Raw genomic sequence first — 26,270 nt, forward strand, 5'->3', positions numbered from 1 at the left:
TTGCTTACAAAATGGAGTGAAGTAGGCGTTCAAGAGAGCTATCAAGGTGTTTGACAGAAAGCCTTATTCATACCACCACTGTACCATCCTTGAAAAACACAATTTCTTGAGCTTTGACGATTTTAAGTCTTTTAAAAGTATGTGCTTTATTTATAAATGTTTACATGGACTGCCCCTTCATCCACAAAAAACACACTGGACGCTGCAGAAACCAGAGGAGACTGAAGTCCACCGTAGAGTCTAGACGGACCACTTTTGGACAAAATGTCCTCTCCATTAAAGGCAGCTCGTTGTGGAACAGCCTTCCAACTGAGATACGGGATTGTCCCACTCTCAAAAGCTTCAAAGGTCAACTCAAAGAATGGTTGAGAAACAAACAGACGGGCAATCACCGCTAAATGCACTTTAACACAGGGGTATCTCCTCTTGCACTTTATATGTCGTTGCTGCTATATTGTATCACCATGTCATAAATACTTGTGTATGCTGCTCTTGCTCTTTTGCACTTTTTGCATATCATGTATTTGTTTTTGCCATGTTTGTAAAATGTAATCTTCTTAAATGTTGTATGTGAGGGACTGCGGATGGAAATGAGCTCAAAGCTAAATCTGGCACTGTTACGCTTGACACATTTGAATGTTTTAAGTGTTCATTACTGTGCATTGTCCCTGCCAAATACACGATTAAATAAATAAAAATAAAGTAGTATAAAATGAAAATACTAAAGTACAAGTACCTCAAATATGAACTTGAATACAGTACTTGTGTGAATATGCTTAGTTACTTTCCACCACTGGCTCTGTGAAGTTTCTCATCTGTCCACAGACCACATTTATATATATATTATTACAATAAACAGTGTTTTAATTTACTCTACAATATAAAATGATACATTCTGTTTTATCTCATTCTACTTCACATATAGTTTATTAAGTCCTTATCCCTGCATTGTACTTGCACCATAAGCCTCTTGCACTAATTAACTTCCTCATTTATTTGTTATGTCTTGAATATATTGTGTTTTGCACTGTTGGAGGAGTCGTGATGTATTGGAATATTTGCTCTTGGTATTTTCTACCTACATTTCCTTTTAAAAGAACTGATTCAGTGCTTCTCAAAGTGTGGTCCGCGGACCACTGGCGGTCCGTGAGCGCCCCCTAGTGGTCCGTGAGTATATTGGTAAAATGTCACATTTGAAAGAAATACATTTATTTAAGTTTTTCGCACTCTCGCGGGAATATCTCCACAATGGAACGAGCTTAAGTTTCATTTTTGATTGCATGATATAGCCCAGATAAACACCGTCATCACACATGTTGCCACTTGTTTGTACCATTTTCAGGCGATTTGTAAAAAACGATGTGTTTTTGGATATTTGTGGAGTTAGGTGTTCCGCGAGTGTTTTTTTATTGGTTAGGTGGTCCTTGGTATGAAAAAGTTTGAGAAACACTGGTCTAAAAGAATACATACAGAAAAAAGAATACTCGATTCAGTGATTAGACATTTATTGTGAACACAACTCACCGTTACAATAAACCTTGAGAAAAGTGTGCAGATACAGAACTGGACTTCCTCTGCATCGTGATTATCTTTTACTGGGAGATTCAGTATTTCTTTAGAAACTAAAATACGGAATGCACTTGAACAACAGAGAAGGTCAGGAGGTTTGTTTATATCACCACCAAGTAGCAAAATTACAAAATGCATTGAATCTAGCGGATAACACACTGAATCTCTGGACACTCTTTGATAAAACAGATGTCAATTGATTGAGGATACATTGTGCTTATTCAGTCATTCAGTTCTCAGCTCAGTCAGAATCACAAATCTCCAGCCAGTTTCAAACACAGTCTCAGTTTAAAACCACCTGTTAGGTTTACAAAATGAATCCACTAAAAAACAAAAGAAAAAAGCGATTTGGCAAACGGTGAACCAGTGCAACAGAGCCTTTTAAAAATGCTTAGGTAAAAGCCCAGGTGTGTAACTTCTTGTTTTGCATATTCAAAAACTACAGCAGAGACAATGGAGTGCAACATATCCAAGATCTGATTGGTCAACCAGGAGAGAGAGAGCAGAAAGGCAGCATTTAGGGTCCTGGTTGTTAGAAAGCTCCCTAAAAGAACGTTGAGTTTGGTACCAATTAGGGAAATAGGGTGTCCTCTACTAAACATTTTTTTTAATTGGGTTGGTTTGTTTACAAAATCCGTAGCTTTGCATGTTCAGGTGTTCATATGCACTTAATTTGAATCATAGTCCATCTCTTTCCCCCATAATGAGTATCAAATTGCAACATTTCTTTTAGGGAACGTCTTGGAAATTGTGCAGATAATTACAAACCAATAGAAAAAAAGCATGGCAGGATATTCCCTCAAAGCAGAGGTAAGTAGACCTGGCACCACACCAGAATACAGATGGATCCAGTAACCATAATACCTCATTTCAAACAAAAGCAGAGCGATAACGGGGACTGAAGGGCAGACCCAGTTATAGAAGTCAATTAGCCTTTGGTAAATGATTCTGTAACTTCTCAAATAGTGGCAGGTAAACGTAATATCATATGTTTTGTTAGACTGTCAATGCTTGGTTTCCTTTCGGCACATTACACTGACTAAAGAAGAGTCAGGTCATATCAATTCATCCCAGTCATGACGTTTTTTAGATTCCTGATCAAGCCACTCGCTAAAACTCAACCGATTTTTCACCATTAAAGCCTTCCAGCTACTTTGAGGTAATGAGTTAGAAGGAAGTGTTTCGTTTCATTGACACAGAGAGTAGTTGGTGCTTCCTGATCCGTACCTGAAACCTGATTTATGGGAATAAGCCGCCACTTCCAATGATGGTTATCTGAACAAAATGGTGGGAATTACGGCAGTTTTCTGGGATTTATATAAAATAATGCTGTCTTTGGTTTGACTTGTTCTGACATTTAAGATTTTTCCTTATTATATAAATACTTTTTCAGTTGTTTTGGTAAAGAATGCCTAAAATATGGAGCTAGTTTCGCAATATATTATCAAAGAAAAGCTGGTTGAATAAAGTAATTGGGAAGGTCATTCAACGATGACAAATTACTTATTTGAACCTATGATACTTTTTCATATCAAATTTAAGGGGACCATTAGATTGTAAGGGTTGTAAATTAAATTATTTATTTCTCTTTTGTCGACTTTAATGTCCTCATATCGATATTATATATGTTTTTAAATGTAATTTATATATTCAATGTCTTGTCAGTTTTTATGTGTTAATTATTATTATTAGCATTTGTTATTTTTGAAAGTGGTGTTTTGTACATATACAATATTCAACAAAAACATTTGTTGAATATGAACTTGGATGGGTTTTTTTATGTTACAAATACAAACATAGAACCTTATGATATCAGCACTAGATCAAAATTGCCATAAAATGATAGCGGTGACAAAAAGTACCAAAAATGCGTTCATGTCTCCGGTACGGATCAGGTAGTGGCAGTGGTCTGGAAAAGGTGAATGAAAGCAGTATTTGTATGAATATAGACGAGTAAGTCGGAATTCTTTGTACTGATTAAATGAATAACGGTGTGCTATTCTAGGCCTACATTATATTTGAATGTGACATTACAGTACAGGTAGCTCCTCCCCTCCTCAATGTGTTTTTAATCTATCAACCTTACATTGTGCTCCAACATTTGAAAATCACCACATATCCAAACCCTGTTTAACCACACAGTGCAACAGCAAGTACAGTGGGAAGTATAAAAGACACTACGGTCATGCAGAGGAACAGCCTTTCGACATCGACTCTGTGCTTCTGCTCGAGTCCATCAGAGACCCAGAGTGCTGTGCTTGGATCAGTCTTTTCAAAGCAGGCAGATAGGGGGGACCATGTCTCAGATACAAGTCCTCTGAGGGTGCATAGGAGCGGTCTTTAACCTCCGCGATGGGTTTGTTTTGCAGTGTGTCTGAGCTGCTTCTGTGCCACGGTTGCTGGTTCCAGTGCTGCATGTTGGTGACCTGGAGAGAAAGAGGGCAGGGGGACGGCTGAGTGGAGAATCCTCCTTCTTCTGAGACTGCGACAGGGTACTCCGGGTTGATGGCCTCCACTTTAATCTGGATGCTTCTGGCTTTGATCCGCAGCTTGTGGGGCAAAGCTGAAGAACTGGCATCCGGCACTTTGTGTGTGGAGACGATGACGCTTCGTGGGTCGGCTGCAGACGGCGTTAAACCTTTGGGGACCTGTTGCTCATCCTCTCCGTCGGATGATTTACTAACAGCGCCATCTTCTGAGCTCCTGGGGGAGTTGCTGGAGGATCGGGTGAGATGTAGGAAGGCGGCGACCTGCGGATAGACTCCAGAAAGAGGGCTGGTGATGTAGTTTCTGTACAGTTCGTAAGGGCTTCTTCTCTCTTGTGCGTTCTCTGCTGGTTCTTGCTTGACCCCTTGAGTCTCGGGCATGTGAGGTGAATGCTTGATGACTGATATGCAGCTGCTGCGCGAGTGAAGAGGCTCCAAAACCCTGCTGGAAGAACTTTGGCTGGCGCTGGGTGGGACTACTTCCTGGTAGACGTTGATATTGCTGGAGCTGGATAAGTTCTGGACTTCTTGAGAATATGCTGCCAGACTCACCAGGCCGAACTTCAGCTTCAGGGACAGCAGCTCGGCCTTCAGGGAGGTGTTTTCCTCTCCCAGGGCCATCAGCTTGTTCTCCAGCACCATGTCGTTGATGCGCCGCTTCTCCCTGGAGCGTTTGGCCGCTTCGTTGTTTTTGCGGCGCCTCTCCCAGTACATGGTGTCCTTCTTCTCCTCTGGGATGAACTCTCTTTTCCTGCGACAGGAAGTTTTGAAGGGAATGCCAGAGATTTTGTGGCCCATCCCGTCTCCGTTCGCCAGGACCAGAGCATCGTCTCCACTGTAGGCCTCGCTGTCCACCTCTTGCTTGATTGATTGCATATTTTAACTGTTGGCTAATGTGCTCATAGGTCTTCAACTGTACACCATAATGCTTGGATGCAGCATTAGTTACTGCCACATTGGACGAATCCACTTGAGTTGAGGAAATCTGTGGAATGACAGAAAAGGAGAGAAGTTCTAGATGTCAAAAGTTTCATGTTCAAATAAACAATACTCTAAAGTAATGTATTTCCTTTAATACAATCAGATTAATTATAGATATATTTGTAATGTTATGAGTCGATGTTCATGTTTTAGATGATTCATTAGTATCACATTTCATTTTTGCTTTGTAATTATGATTTATTGCACTTAAGCTACAAATCATACTGCCGTTAGTTTAAAAAGGCAACATGTCCTGTTCTGCATACATCCAGAGAAGAAGGAACAAAGGGCTACAGACAGCTGTAATGAGAACACGTGGCCTGGAGCGAGCTGGAACACACACACACACACACACACACACACACACACACACACGCACGCACGCACACACACACACACACACACACACACACACACACACCACACACACACACACACACACACACACACACACACACACACACACACACACACACACACACACACACACACACACACACAGCCGCCTGTAACATGAGGCCTGCACAACACACACTCCTGCTAACTCCCTCAAACATAACTAATGTTAAGTGTGTCAGCTGCAGAAAGTGTTCGGCTTATAGAAATAAGGTTAATATTAGAAATGAAGCTCAGGGTGTGGAGACATGTCCCATATATACTGACTTAGGCCTGGGTCAACATTTAGGAAGTCAATGATTAAGCCTGCTAACTTTTCGTAATCAGATTAAACAGGATCCCAAACAAGCCCACTTAGCCTAGCACAGGTGGGAAGTAACGATGTACATTTACTCAAGTTCTGTACAATTTTGAGGTACTTCTACCCCACTACAGTTCAGAGGTAAATGGTGTACTTTGACTCCACTACATGTATTTAATACATTTAGTTACTTTACAGATCTGGATGAATGATGTGAAATATAATCAAGTGTTAAATCAGACTTTAGTTCCACCTGGAGTAAATCCACCAGCTACCCTGCAGTATACAAAGTCATTCAGACTAGCTGCACCTTTACCAGCTTTGAGAACACTTTCATGATCAATCATTATAAAACATATCATATATATTATTCTGAAATGGACCAATATGGAGAATGACTACTTTTACTGTCGCTACTTTCACTATATTTTGATGATCATACTTTTGTACTTTTACTTGAACATTTTGAATGCAGGACTTTTACTGTAAAAGAGTATTCCTACACTCTTGTACTTCTACTTTTACTCAAGTACAAGAACTGAGTACTTCTACTTTTACTCAAGAACAAGATCTGAGCACTCCATCTCTACAGTTAGGTATTTCTACTTTAACACCAGTATAAAATCTTCTTCCACCTCTGCTCTTTTAATAGCCTTCAATTTGAACTGTGAAATTCTTCATGCCTGATCTTCCCATTTAAAAATGGCAAGAAACAGCCAGTCTTTTCTTTGTCTATTTTCTCAGAGCAAACCATGTCCAGATGTTGGCGAAATGTTGAGATTGTGTGACTCTCCACTGTGGGTTATGCAGAGATCTTTTTCCTAACGAGCCAACATATGACATCAATACTAAATGTGGAGCCCACGTGACAAAAATGGGTGGTAATATTACCGCAGCGTGAGCTCGGTTTAGGCGGGGGTTCACCGTCGGTTCAGACCGGGTCCGGGTGCATGCAGCCTGCGGAGGGGATAAACCGGACCGTCATCCCGTCCTATTGTCCCTGTCATTGTGTCCGTGAAACACATGGATGTACTGGTGTAACACTGCCAGCACTTTCTCTGGCTGCAGACATTATGCAATGATGTGGCAATAACACAGGGTGTGTTCTCCCCTTTTAAGTTCAAATACAACAGGTGTGAGATATTATACATACTACTGCCTGCTACTTATATACATCCCAACGAGAATATGTATATTATGTAATTACATTGTTATTCACCACTGCAATCAACAAGCTAGCAGACAGTATTTGCAATGTTACACTTATTTGATTCTATAAATACTGCTTACTTACTTTCCCTGAATGCATACTTTTATTGTATTTCAAATATGCATTACTTGCACTATTATCTGTTGTATTGTTGTTGCACTGTTGGAGGAGCCTGTGACCTACGATGTTCATTGTCATAACTACACTGTATGCAAATGACAATAAAAGCTTTGCATCTTGAATACCTATTTTTGTAATAGTGTGTTGTATGATTCGTCTGTCTATACTGCTGTAACAATGTGCATTTCCCCTGTGTGTAACGAATAAATGACTGTGATATTGAAGGTGATGGCTGTGTAACATGCTGGTACAATGTAACCCATTCACTGTTGACATCCTGGCCGAGCTTCCTCATGACACAGCCGGCTGCAGAAGCTCTATCTACGCCCTGAAAAGTCCTCCAACGTGAGGAGACTTTACAGTGCAGAACAATGAATTAAAATAACTAACAGTGCCAAAACAACACGGCTTTGATAACGTCAGTGCCACATTTAGGAGGATTACAACACTGTGTCGCAATCCAATAGGCCTACGTGCCACAATACTGATAATACATGTTGCATTTAAAGGCCATTATGCCTATTTTAATAGATAATACACATGCGAAAAATACAGTACAGTAATAACCGGGATACTACACATTAGCTCGATTAACTTGAGCTTGGTTTGACGTGTAGTGTGAATATCAACGTGGCTATTTCTGAATTTAAATTACGCAAGAAATAAAAAATTAAGCTAGTTTGAGCGTCACTGTGATTCTCCACGTTTTCCCCAACACCTAAACACAACACCATCCCGTAGAAAGCTGGAAGTAAGAACAAGGTTGCGTTCATGTTCACCCTTTAAATAAAGACTTTTTTTGTTACCTTGGTTGGAGTCTGGTCAGTTGTCAGGAGCAGTGAAGTGTACGTTCTCCATCTGCTAAAATACAATGTCGATGAAATCCTACAAGTTGTGAAGTACCTGGCTCTCCTCCCTGAGCTTTTCCCTCTCAAGGTGGCTACTGACTCACATGTATCTGTGTTAGTAGGTCAGTGGTTAAATGCATTGGCAGCGTGAGATTGAGTGACAGCGACTGCAGCCAATCAGAATGCAGCATGTTCAGACATCAGCCAATGACTGTCGGCTTCAACAGAAGTCGCGAATAAAATGTCCGTCGTCATCTATAAAGTGGTGGGGCTTTTAAGTGCGTCAGTTTATCACACATTAGAAGGTATTTAACGATTACGAAATGTAATAGATATTTAATGGTTTTACACTACTTACAGATAATAAGCACCTTTATACACAAGGTTGCAAAGTGTCTTAATTATGCAAATGTTTAACTTATTTACAGTAAATCTGTAGTTAGATAGGCTACAGTAATCTAGTCAGATTGTTTATGAAGTCAGCCAAATGTATTATTGTCAGTGGTGGGAAGTAACTAAGTACTACTTTTCAAACTGTACTTAAGTACTACTTTTATGCTACTTTGTACTTCTACTCCACTACAATTCAGAGGTAAATCGTGTACTTTTACTCCAGTACATTTATTTAATACCTTTAGTTACTTTACAGATCTGGATGAATGATGTGAAATATAATCAAGTGTTAAATCAGACTTTAGTTCCACCTGGAGTAAATCCACCAGCTACCCTGCAGTATACAAAGTCATTCAAACTAGCTGCACCTTTAGCTTTGAGAACACTTTAATGATCAATCATTATAAAACATATCATATTATTCTGAAATGGACCAATCTGCACAATGACTACTTTTACTGTCGTTACTTTTACTATATTTTGATGATAATACTTTTCTACTTTTACTTGAGTAACATTTTGAGGACTTTAACTGCAACAGAGTATTCAGACACTCTGGTACTTCTACTTTTACAAGTTTTGAAAAGTGATAAAGTGGGGAAACATTAAAACATATAAAAGGTGCAAATAGAAAAGCAGAACTGCCTTTTGTAATAAAATAAGAACATAATTACAAAGACAACTAAACTCAATAGTAGACAGTTCAACAAATAAAAAGTTTTAAAAGTCACAAAATGCAGAAATGATCTGATACAATTTCACCAATTCAATATACAATGCATCGTAATTTTTCAATATATATTTTTGGTGCATGTGTGCAAACTAGACGTAATGCTACAGAAGTGACCATTCCACTGTTGCACATGAACAGTAAAGGTGTTGCATCACCTCACCTGCTCACACTGCATCTCACCTGTAGAGAGCGCTGTTGGACAGCTTCTGCACTTTTGAATCCTCCTGTACCTTCAGAGTTAAGATGGCTGCTGCATTCCTGAACCTCTGGTTTTCTAGAGAAGTTCACATGCCTGTTTGAATTTGATCACCTCTTTTTCCAGCCATCCATTTTATTGTACTTAGTCACTTTATAGTCTCACGAGGCAATACAGTAGGTCAAGACATCATTACATGAGCCCATGCAGGAGAAAAACCAGCGCTGCTAACCCTCTTAAAGATGCCCTAAACTTCTTTAAAACATAGGGGAAATGTAGGGGGGAAATCCACATCAAACTAATAAAGAGAAAACACTTTAATCTATCTTATCAAACTCATAAAATACCATGTATTTTATGGCTGAACCCTGTCAAATACAGACACTTTCCTGTGCATTTTGTACATTTCACCTGAATTCTGCCTCATGTATGAAGTATTTTGGCAAATTTAGCACCTCAGCAAAAAGTGTGTTTGAACAACGCTGCATTACACAACATTAGACTACATGTGGTTATAATAATTGTCCAACCAGCAGGCGTTGTTACACTTCGGTTGGTCTATAATCTGAGGCTGTGAACTAGAAACTGATCATCATGATCGGTTGGCCTCAGAAACTCTTCTGGATTTTCTCCACTTGTCATCGCAGAGCTTTGATATGGATTTACTGTTTTAAAAGTGTTCCTAAAATGTTCTTGCTTCCTGCGCAAAGGGTGACATTGATCTAACTTCCATTCTTTGTTTTTATGCAGTCTTAGAAGATGTTTTTTGGAAAATTCAATCTGCACGGTTCAGAGTTTTTGAGGGCTTTGTCTAACGTGGACAAAAAGAAAATATCCCATCCTTCCTGTCCAGGGAAGAGTCCAGCTTGTCACCTCACACTCTTTAATAGTGAGGCAGTGTGAATGGCAGAAAGGTCAGCAACGTTTCATTATGTCAGGCTCTGGAGTCTGCTTTTACACACTTGCAAATGATTGAAAAGACAAGAGGCGGGTTGCCCAGACTTAATGGCTTGTTTTTAACTTGTTGGTGAGCATTCTTCTGCTGTTGGTCATGTACCTGTGAACTTCCAAGACAAATAGTAGATCTCCTGTAACGCCATCCTGACTCACTATTTACTGTGCAGCCTCTCATATATCTGCACAAAGAACAATTTTAAAATAATTATTTGCAAACCCCAATAGGACAACTGTGTGTTTTACAGGTTCTGGCTTAAGTGAGAATGCCACATGTTACCTTAAATAGCCACAGGAAGAGTTCATTCTTAACAGGCTTTGAGAAGTTTAACCAAACAAATTAACTTGTGATCCAAATCTATCTTTTTACAGAGATTTCAATCACAATCCATGGTCTTCCTCAAAGGATTGTAGTTGGTTCTTCTATGGGACATAGACTGATTGGAAAGAAGCTTAACAAGTAATCACATTAATGTAGTTGAAATAGGGCACAATAGGAGATATGAGAGGAGTCTTTTGGGTCATTTGACATCGTCTTGTCTCAAATTCATATAGCTGAAAGATTGTAAGTCAGCTGATTGAGAACATAAACAGATACAAAAAAAGGGACAAATAAAGATTCAACTTTGACTTCTTCTCCTGACATCTGGTAGCCAAGAGTACTTGACCAAAACCGTACTGCTTCAGCTTCAGATCATATTTATGTCAATTTTTACAGTGACAAACATAAATAATATGCATCACATACTTAGCTGTTGTTAAGTAGAGTCACATGTATCTCAACAAACCAATTACGCATTTGTAAATCCCAACTAAAAACTACAGTCTGTGATCTTTAAAGGTCACCTATCATGTTATTTTTAGGCAATAGCATAGGTCTCAGATATATAAAAAACATGTCTATGAAGTGTTTTCCTCAAAATACCAAACAGATCACCCATTCTAGCCATGCCTCATATCCTCTATTTCACTTCCTGTTTCAAAAGTGCTGATTTTAGGTAAAAGAAAAATTGATAAAAATGAGGGGCGGAGCTTATGCCTGCTCATGCGGGAGATTCTACCGGCAGATATTGCCGTGATGAAACTCCATGGATTATCGAGGATTCTCTCTGAAACAGTATGGAGCTCAAAGGCTTTCTCTCTTGCCGGTTACACCACAAAGTGAGTTCCTTTTTACTTCCTGCTTCTTCACACACATGCTCTCCAGTACAGGTTAGCTCTGAGTGTTAGCGATGCTAATGTAAACACCGACCATATTACGTCCAAAACAGTCGGGCATTGTTTCTGATAGCAACGTTTCTGATAGTGCTGTGGGTCTGCATTGCCCATATGGCGTCATATCGCAAATCTGGATCAGCTCCGTTGTGCCCCCGTTTTTAGAGATGTGGGTACGGAGGAAAAGAGAGAGGGTTTTATTTCCTGACGCTGCGTGAGTTCCCCGACACACCGGGGACACATGTTTATGTATAAAAGACATCACAAAGTGCATTTTGCATGATAGGTCCCCTTTAAGTTTTTTTTTATTAGTTTTAGCAATACAAGTGTTTCTTCACTACAAAGTATATCTGTTGGCTTAATGTAACTTCACTGCTCAGTGCACCATATGTTAGACTCTCTGGACATTGTGACAAAGGATCATTTAGTGACACTACTTCCTGGGAAATACACAGTTTGATGTATGAGACTTTATTGGATACCCCGTTCATGGATGTACACATTATATGGTAAGCAAAGAACTACAAAGCAAACATGTGGTGAAAAGGACGATGTACGAACACCTGGCATAGTAGAACAATTCTAAACAAATAAAATGTCCAAAACCAAAAGTACATAAATTACAAATCTGTACAATTTGTTTGGTTATCAAAGTTGATGTTAAAAGAATCAAGCCTGTGGGAAAGGAGTCATGAGGGAACTTTGAAAAAAAAAAGATTCTTGTTTCGTATTCGTTGTTTTTGTTTGATGGAGGTCAATTCCTTAATACATCCCAGTGAGTATAACTATGACCAAGGTTACCCAACGATAGTTTTCTCTGCTAGCATGTCTATTAATTATACATTCAGTTTACTATGATCCCAAAAAACATAGAATAATAACCTAAAAAAACAAAAAAAATGGTCCTTTAGTCACCACTACATCACCTCTGGTTTCCAGTAACTGGTATTGAAAGTGTGTGGGATTAATCATCTCACTTCCTGTTCCTTCTTGTAGGGATAGATGCTTGATAGAGGGGTGTGCTATCTGAGGTGGGAGGGGGGGTGTTGTAGCATTAGTTTGCCCTCTCAGTGAATGGCCTTTCTGGCGAGTGAAACACGCAGCAACATGTGCATCAGATAAGGCAAAGATCAAGGCGCCCATGAAGTAGTTGTGAGTAAGAAAATGTTCTGTGTTGCACAGCAACGGCAAGTACATAAATTCCTCTGAATATCAACAATATAGAAAAAGATTGTATGATTTTGCTTCGTTGTTGACACGTTAATTTGACGGGTGCAAACCTGACACACACAAATCCATCAGTACTGTCAAAGAAATGCATAAAAAACATTCAGTCACTGCCAAACTGCTCACTTCACTTCATGCTGCTTATTGAATATTTGGCAAGCAGAGCTCACAGGATATTTCCGCTCTTCTCTTCTTCAGAGAGCTCCACGCTTATGTGTCTGACAAGTGTATCACCAGTTCGTCAGTCTGTGTGGGGTCACTGTCGCCCAGCAGCTCGGTTTCAGGCACTAACGAGTCCTTGTTTTGGTCCAACTCTTCCTGGGGCGCCATGTTGGCCAAGTCCTCGTCGTTGGTCTTGGAGTCCTCGTTCAGCAGAGCCGCTCTCTCTGTGACGGAGGTGTTGGAGGGGGCGGTGGTGACATATCCTGTGGACGTGGATCCACTGCCACTGTGGTGAGACCCAGGTTTGCTCACCATCTGTGGCTGGTGGTGCATCTGCTGGTGGGGAATGGGCATTGGCATCTGCATGGGGTAAAAGTTCTGCATGTATGGGTAAGCTGGCATGGGGTGATATCCATTGACAGGGATGTAGAGCTGCTGGGGAACCATTGGCCGATGCATTGGACCCTTCATGGGCATGAAATGTGGCTGGTGGAAAGGCATGCTCTTCTTAGGGCTGGTGTAGCGCGATGCGTTCGCTGTGCTCATGCTGATGTTGCTCACAGGGCTGGTGCTCAGAGAGCTGGTCTGCGTTGTGTTGCTGGTGCCAGAAGTCTGAGCAGAGCTGTTATAGTTGGAGAGGTTTTCCCAGGAGCGCAGACGTGTGTGGATGTCCTTGAAGCGAGGCCTTCTCGCTGGGAATTCACTCCAACACTCCAGCATCAGGGTGTAGATCCAGGACGGGCAGTCATCCGGACAGGGCAGGAGCTGGTGGCTGCGCACCATCTCGATCACATCCTGGTTGGAGTAGCCACAGTGCGGCTGCAGACCATAACTGAACGTCTCCCACAGCAGGACACCGTAAGACCAGATGTCCGAGTCGGTGGACAACTTTCCGTACATAATAGCTTCTGGGGCCATCCAACGAATGGGGAAGGGGTTTGTCCCCATGAGGTTGTAGTAATCAGCAGAGTAGACGTCTCTGATTAGACCCAGATCCAGGATCTTGACGCTCAGTTTGTCAAAGACCAGAATGTTTCTTGCAGCCAGGTCTTTATGGACTATCTGCTGACTGGAAAGATACTCCATTCCTGCAGCAACCTGGGTGATGATGTGAAGGAAGTCTGCCTGCTCCAGCGTGGACTTCACTGTCCTGTCGTCGTCTGAGCTGCCCACGTCTGAGTTGGGCGAGCGGACCACCAGATACTCATGCAGGTCTCCAAGCCCTGAATATGTGAACACCATGTTCATCGGCTGCTCTTTGGTGACAACGCCCAGCAAACAGACCACATTCTGGTGCTGTATGTGGAAGCGGATCATGGCTTCGTGGCGAAACTCCTCACAGAGAGTGGCATCCACCTTGTCCTTCAGCGTTTTGACGGCCACCACCTGGGTCTGCTCTCCAGGGACGGTGCCATACATGTGACCTTTGTAAACCTTCCCGAACCGATCCTCGCCCAGCTCCTCCGTGAAGCGCACTGCCGACATGTTGATCTCCCGCAGCTTGGCCTGAAACCACAAAGCAATAAAGAAACGACATGTCATCAAAATGTACGGCAAACAATAAAATCTAATGTTCAACAGTTTGATAGTCAGGTGTAGAGAAGTCACTTTTTATCATTACAGACGGGTGCTTCTTAAAGATCTCCTATCATGCTATTTTTAGGCATATATTATAGGTCTCAGATATATTCAAATGAATGAAAAACATGTCTATGAATTGTTTTGCTCAAAATACCAAACAATTCCTGCTTTTTTACACATACTCTCTCCAGTACAGGTTAGCTCTGAGTGTTAGCGATGCTAATGTATACAAAGACCATATTACTTCCAAAACAGTCGGGCATTGTTTCTGATAGCAACGTTTCTGATATTGCCGTAAGCAAATCTGGATCAGCTCCGTTGTAGCCCCGTTTTTAGAGATGTGGGTACGGAGGAAAAGAGAGAGGGTTTTGTTTTCTGACGCTGCGTGAGTTCCCTGACACACCGGGGACACATATTTATGTATAAAATACATCAAAAAGTGCATTTTGCATGATAGGAGATCTTTAAGGTAATGTAAAAATGACGTTATCAGACATCCAAACATTGCACAGTGCTCACGTCAGAACTGAGAACATCCGTACATCGGAAAGAATACATGAGGTTCCCCCCATGATCATCTGCTGTGTGTTACCTGGTGTTTCTGCTGAGCGAGCTGGGAAAGCTCCATGTCGGGACTCGGTGATCCGCTCAGCTGGCCGCGGAGGAGAGTGTCCGTTGATTCCTTTTGTTTATTGCGACACAAACAAACCAGAAAGAAGAGGCAAGCGATGACCAATGGGATGGCGATGGCAGGGATGAGAATAAACAAGATCTCCTTCCTGGGGCTCTCCGGAGAATCTGCAGAAAGACAGACAATAGAGGGTTCTCTGATTTGTGATTGTTGGAGCTATATATTTATTTATGTTATTCAATGGTCACATTTATTTTCTTGCTGATTTTGTTCATATTAAATGTATCAATGTTTATTATAAGTAGGGATGCTCCGATCGATCGGTCACCGATCGATATCGGCCGATACTCACTCTCTACCGATCGATCGGCGCTCTCTAAACATGCCGATCGCGAGAGCCGATCGCATGACGTAAAATACATGACACTTTTCTCTGTGCGCGGCAAAACATGCTCGCCAAAATGGCTTCACCGCTCTGGCATTATTTTAAGGTGTCCGAAAAAGACAGTAAAATAGCGGTATGCAACGTGTGTGTGAAGCAGAAATCCTGCAGCGCCGCCCGCCGGACCGGTAAGCGCAGCGAAACACACACACAGGGAGAACCAGACCGCAGTTCATTTCCTCATATTCCAAACGAGAAATTACGGTAGCAAATCACGAATTACGACCAGAACTATTAACGGGATACAAACCGGAGGAACCAGGCATGGAGGGAGGAGGCAGAGACAGTGGGTGAAACTGGTAGGTTTTCGCCTGTTTGGGGAGTTTATATATATATATATATTGCTCGCATAAAATTCCCGGGGTTTTTTGCTTTGTATGTCGGGGGCGGGAGATTCATGTGATTGGTTGTTGGTCGCGTTGCTCGCAAAAAATCCCCAAGCTTTCAGACACGCCCAGCTCCAAGATTTTCAAGATTTTTGAAAAGCTGCTGTGTGGACGTACCGTAAGAGTTAGACCTAACACACGTAGCTATTTTATCTACCTCTGGAACAAGCTAAACTAGTTATTATAAATATATGTATTCTTCATTGTCGGGTCACTCATTACTGGATCAGTGAGCTGCATGAGATACTGACAGGCTGTCAGGAGAGGGGGAGAGGGGGAGAGGGAGAGAGGAAAAGAGAGCGCTTCCGCTAATTTCTCCCGTGTTATTCTCCAAAGTGAATGTAAACTTGAATAATGTACATCATTTGAATGTAATAATTAAGTTGATTGTTGTTTGTGGAAGCTCCAGTGAATGAGCCCCATTAACTGAGTTTCAAACATCACTTTAAATGGAAGATTTAAAGTGATGTTTAAATCTTCCATTTAGGCCCCGCCCACTCGATCGGATCGGCGATCGGTATCGGCCGATACTGATTCCGGCGATCGGCCCCGAAATTGGCGATCGGAGCATCCCTAATTATAAGTAATTGTTTATGCTTTTATTTTTAATGTAGTTTTGGGCACCTGGTGTTACTATAGGTAAGGCTGCAGGACAAGAAAAGGGAAATCGTTCAATGTTCTTTATACACTATGTTGGATTGTTGGATCATGGAAATACATTTACAGAAAGGGTATTCTTGGCTGAACTTGGATTATTTCCCCTGCGTAAGATTGGTGCCTCAGCGGCAGTCTTGTTTTTAGTTCATCTTCTGTTTTATTTCTTTATGATTTTCGCTACTTCAGTGATGCTTGTATGATAGACACTTGGTGTGCCTGTACCCGAGGGACATCTACAGTCTACTCTCATTGGTCAGAAATGTTTACGGTCAGTTGCTGCTGTGACTGTTAGGTAAAAGTAACTCAGGTGCTCATTTAGACATGAGACCAACACGTTAAAAGTTAATACATGTAAATAAGAGCTTAATCTCTGAAACTTGGCTTTCTATCCCATTGCAACAATACACTGAATTGTTGCCATATGACACTTACATGAGAGAGGCACACATGTGGCCTACTGAACAAAAACTAGTTTGTCAACACTGAACCATTCAAGATCATTTTCACTGATTTTGTCCTTTATTAGGACAGTATTCTTCATCAAAACGTTCCTTAATTTAAAACAACCTGATAATGTTAAGTAACTATTAGTATATTATACATATTTTTTCTTATTTTGATTTCATTATCTGTGTGAAACTTTTCCCTATGGAGATCAATAGAGGTCCATCTTATCTTTATCTTATTTCATGCATCGCAGTACTTACTGCAGGGCTCGATGTCGCACAGGTCCACCCTGACCTGGGGGTCCAGGGTGAAGCACCAAGGCGCCTGCATGCCCCCCCCCCGGGTTACGGCAGAAGTTGTGACTCCCCCAGAGTTCAGGGTGCTCCTGGGAGAGGTGGTGGCTGTGAGGGTACTGAGCGCTCCACGGCTGGCAGTGATGACCCGACTTCGTGACGCTGACCGTGCCTCTGTACTCGTCTCCACTGCCGTTATAGCAGCTGTGGTCTGTGGGGTTATCTGGGGAGCGGACAGGGAGTATTAAGAGTATTGTAGGAGCCAAAATGCTGTGGTAGCCTGTGTTTATAGTTATATATATCCATTATCCATTCATTATTTGTTAACACCACACACACACACTTGTAATTGGTTGTTTCCGGTCGCCTTAGGTATTTTGGGGCGAGCAGAGAAATTCTTCTGTTGTTCTTTACATCTGTGATTTAATCTATTCTACAGTACTGCATACTAGCATGTTTCCTCTCAGTGATTGTGCTGTTATGTTAAATGTTTGTTGTTTGTTTTTCATGTGTTGTGTCTTGATATGTGTCTGTTGATGTTACACATGGAGCTGCTGTGATGCAAGTCAAATTTCAGACTTGATCATTAAAGTATTATCGTATCGTATTGTTAGAGCCATTTTCCTTTCATCATTATGGTTTGATTGTTTGTCTTATTAATATAAAGATTTATAGTAAACTCTTAATTATTTATTTTTGTGAGTAACACTACGGTTTAAAATATGTTAATTTAAGTCTCACTTATTTTCTGTCAAATTGTCGGGTATGACGTGCATGTCTATATATGGCATGACAATGGTACACAGCTGAGGGTGTGATTAGACGGGAAGCGGTATAGTCTTTTGACCGTGTTCTTTTTGTTCTTTTTTTCATTTCATTTTCATTTCATTTCAATCTTTATTTCGAACAGATTAAAAAAAATAACAAATAAAAAATAACAAATATGAAAAACAGAATACCGTATTGTTAAAATACAGTATTTATCCACATTCATGATAATATTTATATATTCAACAACAAAAAAATCTTCATATTAATAATAATAATAATAATAATAATGTTATTTTTGTTATTTTTTGATAAGGAGAACTTTTAGTTACTTAGAAGCGAGGAAGTTTGCCGCCTGGATCAAAGAATAAATCTGATGTGATCCAACGCTACAACGATTTCCGCAAAGTTTGTTTGGAGGCGCGTCATAACCCACGACCCCCGATAGAGGAAAGTGGATATTAAATGTAGAAACAGATTAAAACGCCACGACACGTATCATGCATCAATATGTGTAATTTGTGAGTATGCTGCAGTATCAACCTACATGGACCCAGTTTGTCCTGAGGCACTCCTATCCTCATACAGGAGGCGGCCTCCGAGGTGCCGGCTCGAGGCAGCAGGGGGCAGTTGGGAAGCTCCATCTGCATCAGGATCATGGGGTTGGAGCGGGCGATGGTGTACTCCGTGTAGCACAGGTCGTTCTCCAGGGCCTCGCACTCATCCCTGCAGAGCTGCCGCCTGCGAGGGGTCCGGGCCCCATCGTCACACAGCGGGAACACGTAGTAACAGAAGGACGGAATGGCAAACTTGGAGCACTGATCTGATAGGTGCGTGGAGGTGCCAATCATAGTGAAGGCAGCTAGGAAAAAGGAAAATCTTTTTTATTACATTAGTATTGATAATTGTTACGCTACAAAATACACTGAATTCTTGGCATATTAGATTAGATTAGATTCAACTTTATTGTCATAGTGCAAAGTACAGGTACAAGCCAATGAAATGCAGTTAGTATCCAACCAGAAATGCAAGATGTGCAAGATGTGGGGTACCTTGGTTGGTGATTGGCTAATGGTTACACAAGCCAAAAAAATCGTTATGACATCATAAAGTGGCCAAAATCTGATCAGCTCATTTTCAGACAGGTTTTTATAGAAATGGATCAAAAAGAGAGAGAATCTTTGTTCCTGAAACTTTCAGAGTCATGAAGAAGAGGGGACATGAAGAAGAGGGGACACATGTTGATGTAGAAGAGACATGAAGAAGAGGGGACACATGTTGATGTAGAAGAGACATGAAGAAGAGAGGACACGTGTTGATGTAGAAGAGACGTGAAGAAGAGGGGACACATGTTGATGTAGAAGAGACATGAAGAAGAGGGGACACATGTTGATGTAGAAGAGACATGAAGAAGAGGGGACACATGTTGATGTAGAAGAGACATGAAGAAGAGGGGACACATGTTGATGTAGAAGAGACATGAAGAAGAGGGGACACGTGTTGATGTAGAAGAGACGTGAAGAAGAGGGGACACATGTTGATGTAGAAGAGACATGAAGAAGAGGGGACACATGTTGATGTAGAAGAGACATGAAGAGGAGGAGACACATGTTGATGTAGAAGAGACATGAAGAAGAGGGGACACATGTTGATGTAGAAGAGACATGAAGAAGAGGGGACACATGTTGATGTAGAAGAGACATGGAGAAGAGGGGACACATGTTGATGTAGAAGAGACATGAAGAGGAGGAGACACATGTTGATGTAGAAGAGACATGAAGAAGAGGGGACACATGTTGATGTAGAAGAGACATGAAGAGGAGGAGACACATGTTGATGTAGAAGAGACATGAAGAAGAGGGGACACATGTTGATGTAGAAGAGACATGAAGAGGAGGAGACACATGTTGATGTAGAAGAGACATGGAGAAGTGGATTTTGCATATTAGGTGACCTTTAAATAAGAGTGGCCATTGGAATATGCCAGAGGCGCACATGTGGCGTACTGAACAAGAACTAGTTGGTAAGTCTAACACTGAACCAATCAAGATCACTTTCACTTTTTGGGAAATGAACCAGCCCCACTGGAACATCTTTTGTATTACATTTGTATTGATAATCGTGCAATATGTGAACTCAAAATGCTGATTTTTTTTTTTACCTGTGATCCGGTTTTCACTCTCCCCCTGCATCTGAAGAGACTCCACATAGATGCTCTGGTTTCCAATGAAGCGAGCGCAGGCAATGCCTCGGTACGGCTGGCAGAAACCTTTGTCAGGAAGCCTGGAATTAAAATAGAGGTCTGATTTAGGCATAGTTAAAAAGCGAAGCATTGAAAGATAGCCAAAAAGGTAAATAAACAACAGAAAAAAACACCTACGTTTTCCCTGGAGGTAGCTGTTAACAATATTATAAATATTATAGCTATCACATGATATGTTAAGCAGAAGTTAATTAATTGGCTTATTTCACTTTTTAACGACAAATTGGTATTGGTGTATTTCTGCTGATGAGTAACAGGAAGTTGCATTTCAGAAAATTGTGTTCAAAGACATAAAACATTTATTTCTTTAACAGTTTGTAAACCAAATACAGTGCCCTAAAAGTTAACTATGAAAGTGTAAGAAATAAAAACTACACAACCAATAGGAGTTCTTGTATTTGTAATAAAAGTCCAGTTGTTAGCTATCACATGATGTGTTAAGAAGAAGTTAATTAATTGGCTAATTTGAGCTTGTAGGCAAATTGGTATTGGTGTATTTTTGCTGATGAGTAACAGGAAGTTGCATTTCAGAAAATTGAACAGTGAAGACATTGATGTCACTCTATAATAGTTTGCCAACCAAATGGACAGATTGACCGGTTTAAAGTGCCCCAAAAAGTTAAATACAAAAGTGTGTAAAATAAAAACTACACAACCAATAGGAGTTATTAGTTCTTAGTATTATCCATAGTTATCATGAGTACTCCTCAGTACTGTACTGTAAGCTCTAATATGTATTAAACGTGTCATAATAATTGCAATATTCTCCTGTCCTGTATATGTGCACTACAGACTGCCCTTCAGTCCTTCTTTTGTGGAGCATTATGGGATGTGATCGAGGAGAAGCTAACAACCTATTTATATTTCTACTCAACTGTTTGAAACAGCCATGTCTGCAAATCTTCTACTCTCCTTTACACACACACACACACACACACACACACACACACACACACACACACACACACACACACACACACACACACACACACACACACACACACACACACACACACACACACACACACACACACACACACACACACACACACACACACACACACACACACACACACACACACACACACACACACACACACACACACACACACACACACACACACACACACACACACACACACACACACACACACACACACACACACACACACATCTCATTATGGTGACTTTAAAACAACTTGTAATGGAAAAGTCATTAACAAACAGACCTCTGTGATTCTTTCCATGAAGGGAAGCAGCTTTCCAGGAAGAGCTTAAAGTAGAGTTCTGTATTTACTCCTGGACACTTATTAAGGGACTCTGACTAGAATGTTAAATGAGTGAAACACCAATAGATAAGAGTGTAAAAGTAGGTTTTCTGGGAAGACTAGTTCATCTTATTCAATGTCCACTAAGTTGCCAGTTTAGAAAAAAACTACAGTGGTGGGGAGGGGGTTACAGATAAGGTTAGCCCGAAAAACTGTCAGCATTGAATGGGAAGATTTTGAAGATCGTCTTCAGTTCAACAAGTGGCCGTTTAGGGTAGGGTGACCAGACGTCTCCGTTTTCCGGGGACAGTCCCCGTTTGTATTGCCCTGTCCCCGGTTGAAACTGTCCCCGGAAATGTCCCCGTTTTTTAATATACGTTAAAAACACATAGCAACGTGAAATAAAACGTTTCATTTCAGGAAACACTGGGTAAACACTCCAGACTACTGTGGTCAAGCCAGCCCGCACGTTGTATTGCGGTGCGCGAATATCCTATGCATTACGGTAGAGGCCTGTAAAAACTGCCTTCAAAATAAAAGCGTTTACTCAGTCAATAACAAATATACCTAAAAAACACACCAAACATATTCATATATACTGGAGCTTAAATTAAGAAATATGTACTATATAATATGATCAATAATCATTTAAAACAAACTATGTATAACTACCACATTATAACTGAGTGAATGTCAAATGTAAGGATACAGTTATGAAGACATATCTGACATTTCCACTGGGTGACTAATTTAAATTGATGTTGACACCATCTCACAACACTCCTAAAATAACATTACTTTCTGAAGCACAATTTAAAATGTATGCTGTTTAAAATCTTAAATTAGATCTATTGTCCATCTATATTTTGATTATTATTTAATGGAAACTGTCCATAATCAAAGAGTCATTCGAAGTCAATCAAATACTTATTTCACTCCGTGATAGCAGGACACCCCATCTAATCGATCTGAGAGAATCAGGACAATCTGATGTAGAGTTTCAAAATAAAAGACCTTTGTAGTCTCATATATGAGCTATCATCCCTCTATTTTTAGATAAGAATAAAACAAAAACTATCCAGTATCAAAGACTTATTTCCCTTCAGGGTGATAGCAGGACACCCCATCTAATCACTCAGAGAGAATCTGGACAATCTGATGTACAGTTTCAAAATAAAAGACCTTTGAAGTCTCATATATGAGCTATCGTCCTTCTGTTTGTATCCAACAGTTCAAATGTTCGAATTACATTAAACCAGAATTGTCCCCCTTTTTTCTTTAACAGTGAAGAAAATTGGATATGTTAATGAGATTTTGACCGCAAAACTCAAAATGTCCCCGGTTTTAATTTTGAAAATCTGGTCACCTTAGTTTAGGGGTGGCTCAAATAATAACTTTTCCAGCAGAAATAAACATGTTTAAAGCCTGGTGCAAACACAGTATTCTACCTATAGCTAGTTTCCCTCTCCGTGACAACTGTAAATGGGGTTATTTCTTTATAAATGACCCACATACATTATATTGAACCTTTAGGTTTTACATGAATAAGAGCATGGCCACTTTGAGCGACACAAAGAAGTAGGTTAGCCAGCTAGCAACTTATGGCGCATTTCCACTACAGGGCCTCGCTCGGCTTAGTACGGTATAGTTAGGCCTTGGTAGGCCAGACTCACTTTATGCTGCTTTTCCATTACAGTTTAGGAACTGGGTTAGTAACTATAGTAACGCAGTGTAGGCGGAGCCGTGACGTCATCTTCAATGCGAAACACAGAAAACCAACATCAGCCGTTAGCTGTTAGCCCTCACAGCTCCTCATATCTGTTCAGAAACTAGACAGAAGTTAAACAAGTACAAACCACAGACTGTCTGTGTTATGGCGAATACAGTCGCTGCTTTATTTATGTCTGTAGGCCGTTGTTGTGAGTGTGGACGGTCGGAGCATATACAACGTTAGCTTCGGCATCATTCTGAAACGTGTATTACAATTAAATCGCGGTAAAATGTGTTCATCTTGTTGTAGTTGTAGCCCCCTTACCAGCGATTCTCTCACTAGTTTAGCATACTCAGCCCGGTTGTTGGCCCGAAAGAACCTCGATTTTGTCGAGCCTGAAAAACTGTGGAAAGGTAGCCTACCAGCTAGCCGGAACTAACCTTAGTGGAAACGCAACCAAAAATGGGCCGGGCACGGCACGCTTAAACCGCACTGTAGTGGAAATGCGCCATTAGTTAGCCCAGCTTGTTAGCTTGAGCTAGCTCGGTAGTCTTGAGTAATACAAGCGACAGTTCTCAGTGAAGTGTCAATTTGAATCAGAACCTCGTGAGTGTGTGTGGAAATATTAGGATACACAAGAGGAACAATGAGAAGGTCACAGAAACAAGTACCGTGGGACAGGGCCGGACTGGGACAATAAGTCAGGCCGGGAATTATACACCCAGCCAGGCCACTACCAGTTTTATTTGTCAATTTTTACAGCGTTGCTGCCCATAGTGATAGCCCTCTAAATCTACTACCCAAAAATAAACATATGGACATGGGTTACTATTTTAAAAAATGTGCAAATCTATTTATATTATTATTTATATCTATGTGAACATATTTTAAGTGGAGGTGGACCTCAAATCCTATAGGGGGGTCCGGGGGCATGCTCCCCCGGTAAGATTTTTTTAAAATGTTGGACTTAAATGCATCAATCTGGTGCATTTTGAGGGGGAAATAAAGAGACTACACCCATATGAAACAGAACTGTATACATTTAAATAATCATAAAAACATGGCCATAACCAATAACATACCATATCCAATATGAAAAAACATTGAAACTTGTTTATTTATTTGTTTTTGGTTCATTTATAGTTGTGAATGTGTCTGTGCTCCTGAACCAGCCTCACCTGTCTCCCCCTGCTCCTCTTTGAGGCAGCAGCAAAGACTAGTTTTAGCTCTCAACAAGTTTATCTTACATTTGTTCACCTAGTTAACATTTTTTTTGTATTATTCATGCATATTTTACCAATCACTCCCCCCCTCAAATGGAAATATGTGTTTACATAAATGGTGACCAAACCCTTTGAGACCCACAGAGATAACTTAGACTAAGTTAACTATCTAAACACTCAGAGTCCTTTACCTCACCTGAGCTGTAGTTATCAGTCTCTCAGTCTGACAGGAGAGGACTCTCCTCCACCTTGTTGTTGAAAAAGCTCCTTATATCCATTAGCGCAGCTAGCTAGCACCAGATGCTAACAACAATACACGTAACCGGTGCGCACGCTTTATCGCGCCACACTAACACACACCCTCCCGAACTTGAATGACACACAGACCAATCGAGGGCATTAGTATAATCTGTATGAAAGTGGCCATGTCGGCAGGCCACATCATGTAGACAGCCAGTCACCCTCTGTGAGGCAGAGTCAGACCCACATTTGCGCAGCGTTGCGTTCACAATACATACATTTAAAAAAAAAAATCCTCAGGCCAGCAGGCCACTTAACAGGCCAGGCCATCGGGAAACCTCCCGGTCCTCCCGATGGCCAGTCCGGGCCTGCCGTGGGACATTTCAAGGCAATATGAAAAGACAGAGTTTCTCCTGACCCCAATGGTTAATACTGTTAAGCTCCTGCTATCAGAAAAAAGACCATGACATATTATAGATATCATTACAAAACGATGTGATGGAACCAAGAGAAATACAAGTATAGCGACTGAACCTGAATAACAGTCCCAGTTTATTGATACTTGTCAGCTGAGGATATGAATCCACTAATTGTCTCAGGTAGACTAACAGTTGGTCCACAAATGGATCAATGTTGGCTCTTTCTGAAACACACAGTGGATGAATTGTAAGGTCTGATGGGGGCAGGTAGAAAATGACTTCCTGTCGCTCTCTGGCCAATTTGCAGAATCTGAGTCTCATCATAAACTCTTCCAGTGTCCTCTTACAATAACGCTTTAGTGTGCAGCCACAACACGATCATCCATTTAAAAACGTAAGAGCACTGGTGAATTACTGCCATAAGTTGTTGTTTGATATTATTATAAAATCTGTCAGACACGAAGGTAACGCTAGCATTGGATGTGGTAGTAAAACATCATGAAAAAAGATCCGGACTGGCCTTAAGCAGTTAACTACATTAAACTTTAAAATGCCAAAACAAGAGAAATAACATGAATATTTGTGTATATGTTGATTATAGGCACTGTAGATGGAGACCATACAGAGTTAATTGTCAGGATAAATAATGATAATAAACACCCAGGGCTATGAAATACTTCTTGGATAATAAGCAACTAAAAAGTCATTACAAGTAGAGCTGTATTAATGACTACAATATGAGAAAACCCCCAAAAACATCCCAGCTTCGAGGGCATTACAGAGAGGAACGTTCGATTTCCTGAAGATTTTGAGTGAGTACACGTTTGTTAGCTTCAATTTAGACTAGTGGTGCACGATATTAGGAATTATGACGTCATCCCGATAACAGTATTAATAGCCCCGATAATATACAATATATTTTTTGGGTAAAAACAATACTGCGGTGTGGGTGGATTGGGATGAGGGGCGCTTGTTTTTCACTCGGCTCCTCCCGTTTTGCCAGTACTGTGGTATTAGTGGTTTAGGGAGAGGGGAGTTTTTCACAAATCCAGCGCTCCCTAACTCATGCCTGGCTGTGACGTGAATGGTGTGCGGCCGTGAAGCCAGGACAGTAAACAAACATGTCGCCGGTAGTATGGGACTATTTCAA

At 40.9% G+C, this 26,270-nt stretch overlaps 2 protein-coding genes across 4 annotated transcripts in view; both read right to left on the bottom strand.

The window, feature by feature from the left end:
* Positions 1-1,488: 1,488 nt before the first annotated feature.
* On the bottom strand, positions 1,489-8,028 carry nfil3 (nuclear factor, interleukin 3 regulated). Of its 3 annotated transcripts, none has more exons than XM_034239872.1 (3): positions 7,870-8,028; positions 6,625-6,690; positions 1,489-5,040 (listed from the first exon to the last, which is right to left on the bottom strand). In XM_034239872.1, the coding sequence occupies exon 3, from the start codon at positions 4,929-4,931 to the stop codon at positions 3,753-3,755; it is 1,179 nt and encodes a 392-aa protein (XP_034095763.1). In that variant the 5' UTR covers positions 4,932-5,040; positions 6,625-6,690; positions 7,870-8,028; the 3' UTR covers positions 1,489-3,752. The 3 variants fall into 3 exon arrangements, with proteins under 3 accessions (XP_034095763.1, XP_034095765.1, XP_034095762.1); XM_034239874.1 differs by having other exon boundaries at positions 6,625-6,795; XM_034239871.1 differs by lacking the exon at positions 6,625-6,690.
* Positions 8,029-11,689: 3,661 nt separating this feature from the next.
* The window catches only part of ror2 (receptor tyrosine kinase-like orphan receptor 2), a 76,801-nt gene continuing 62,220 nt past the window's right edge, over positions 11,690-26,270 (bottom strand). The window contains 6 exon segments of the mRNA XM_034239879.1: positions 11,690-14,297; positions 14,965-15,170; positions 17,196-17,274; positions 17,276-17,451; positions 18,544-18,858; positions 20,158-20,279. Of these exon segments, the coding sequence (XP_034095770.1) occupies positions 12,840-14,297; positions 14,965-15,170; positions 17,196-17,274; positions 17,276-17,451; positions 18,544-18,858; positions 20,158-20,279 (2,356 nt within the window). The 3' untranslated portion in view covers positions 11,690-12,839.

Source organism: Gymnodraco acuticeps, unplaced genomic scaffold (genome assembly GCF_902827175.1).
Source record: "Gymnodraco acuticeps unplaced genomic scaffold, fGymAcu1.1, whole genome shotgun sequence".
Classification (NCBI taxonomy): domain Eukaryota; kingdom Metazoa; phylum Chordata; class Actinopteri; order Perciformes; family Bathydraconidae; genus Gymnodraco; species Gymnodraco acuticeps.

Excerpts from the sequence above, each read along its gene's own strand:
- nfil3 (XM_034239871.1), bottom strand. The coding sequence starts at position 4,931 with ATGCAATCAATCAAGCAAGAGGTGGACAGCGAGGCCTACAGTGGAGAC.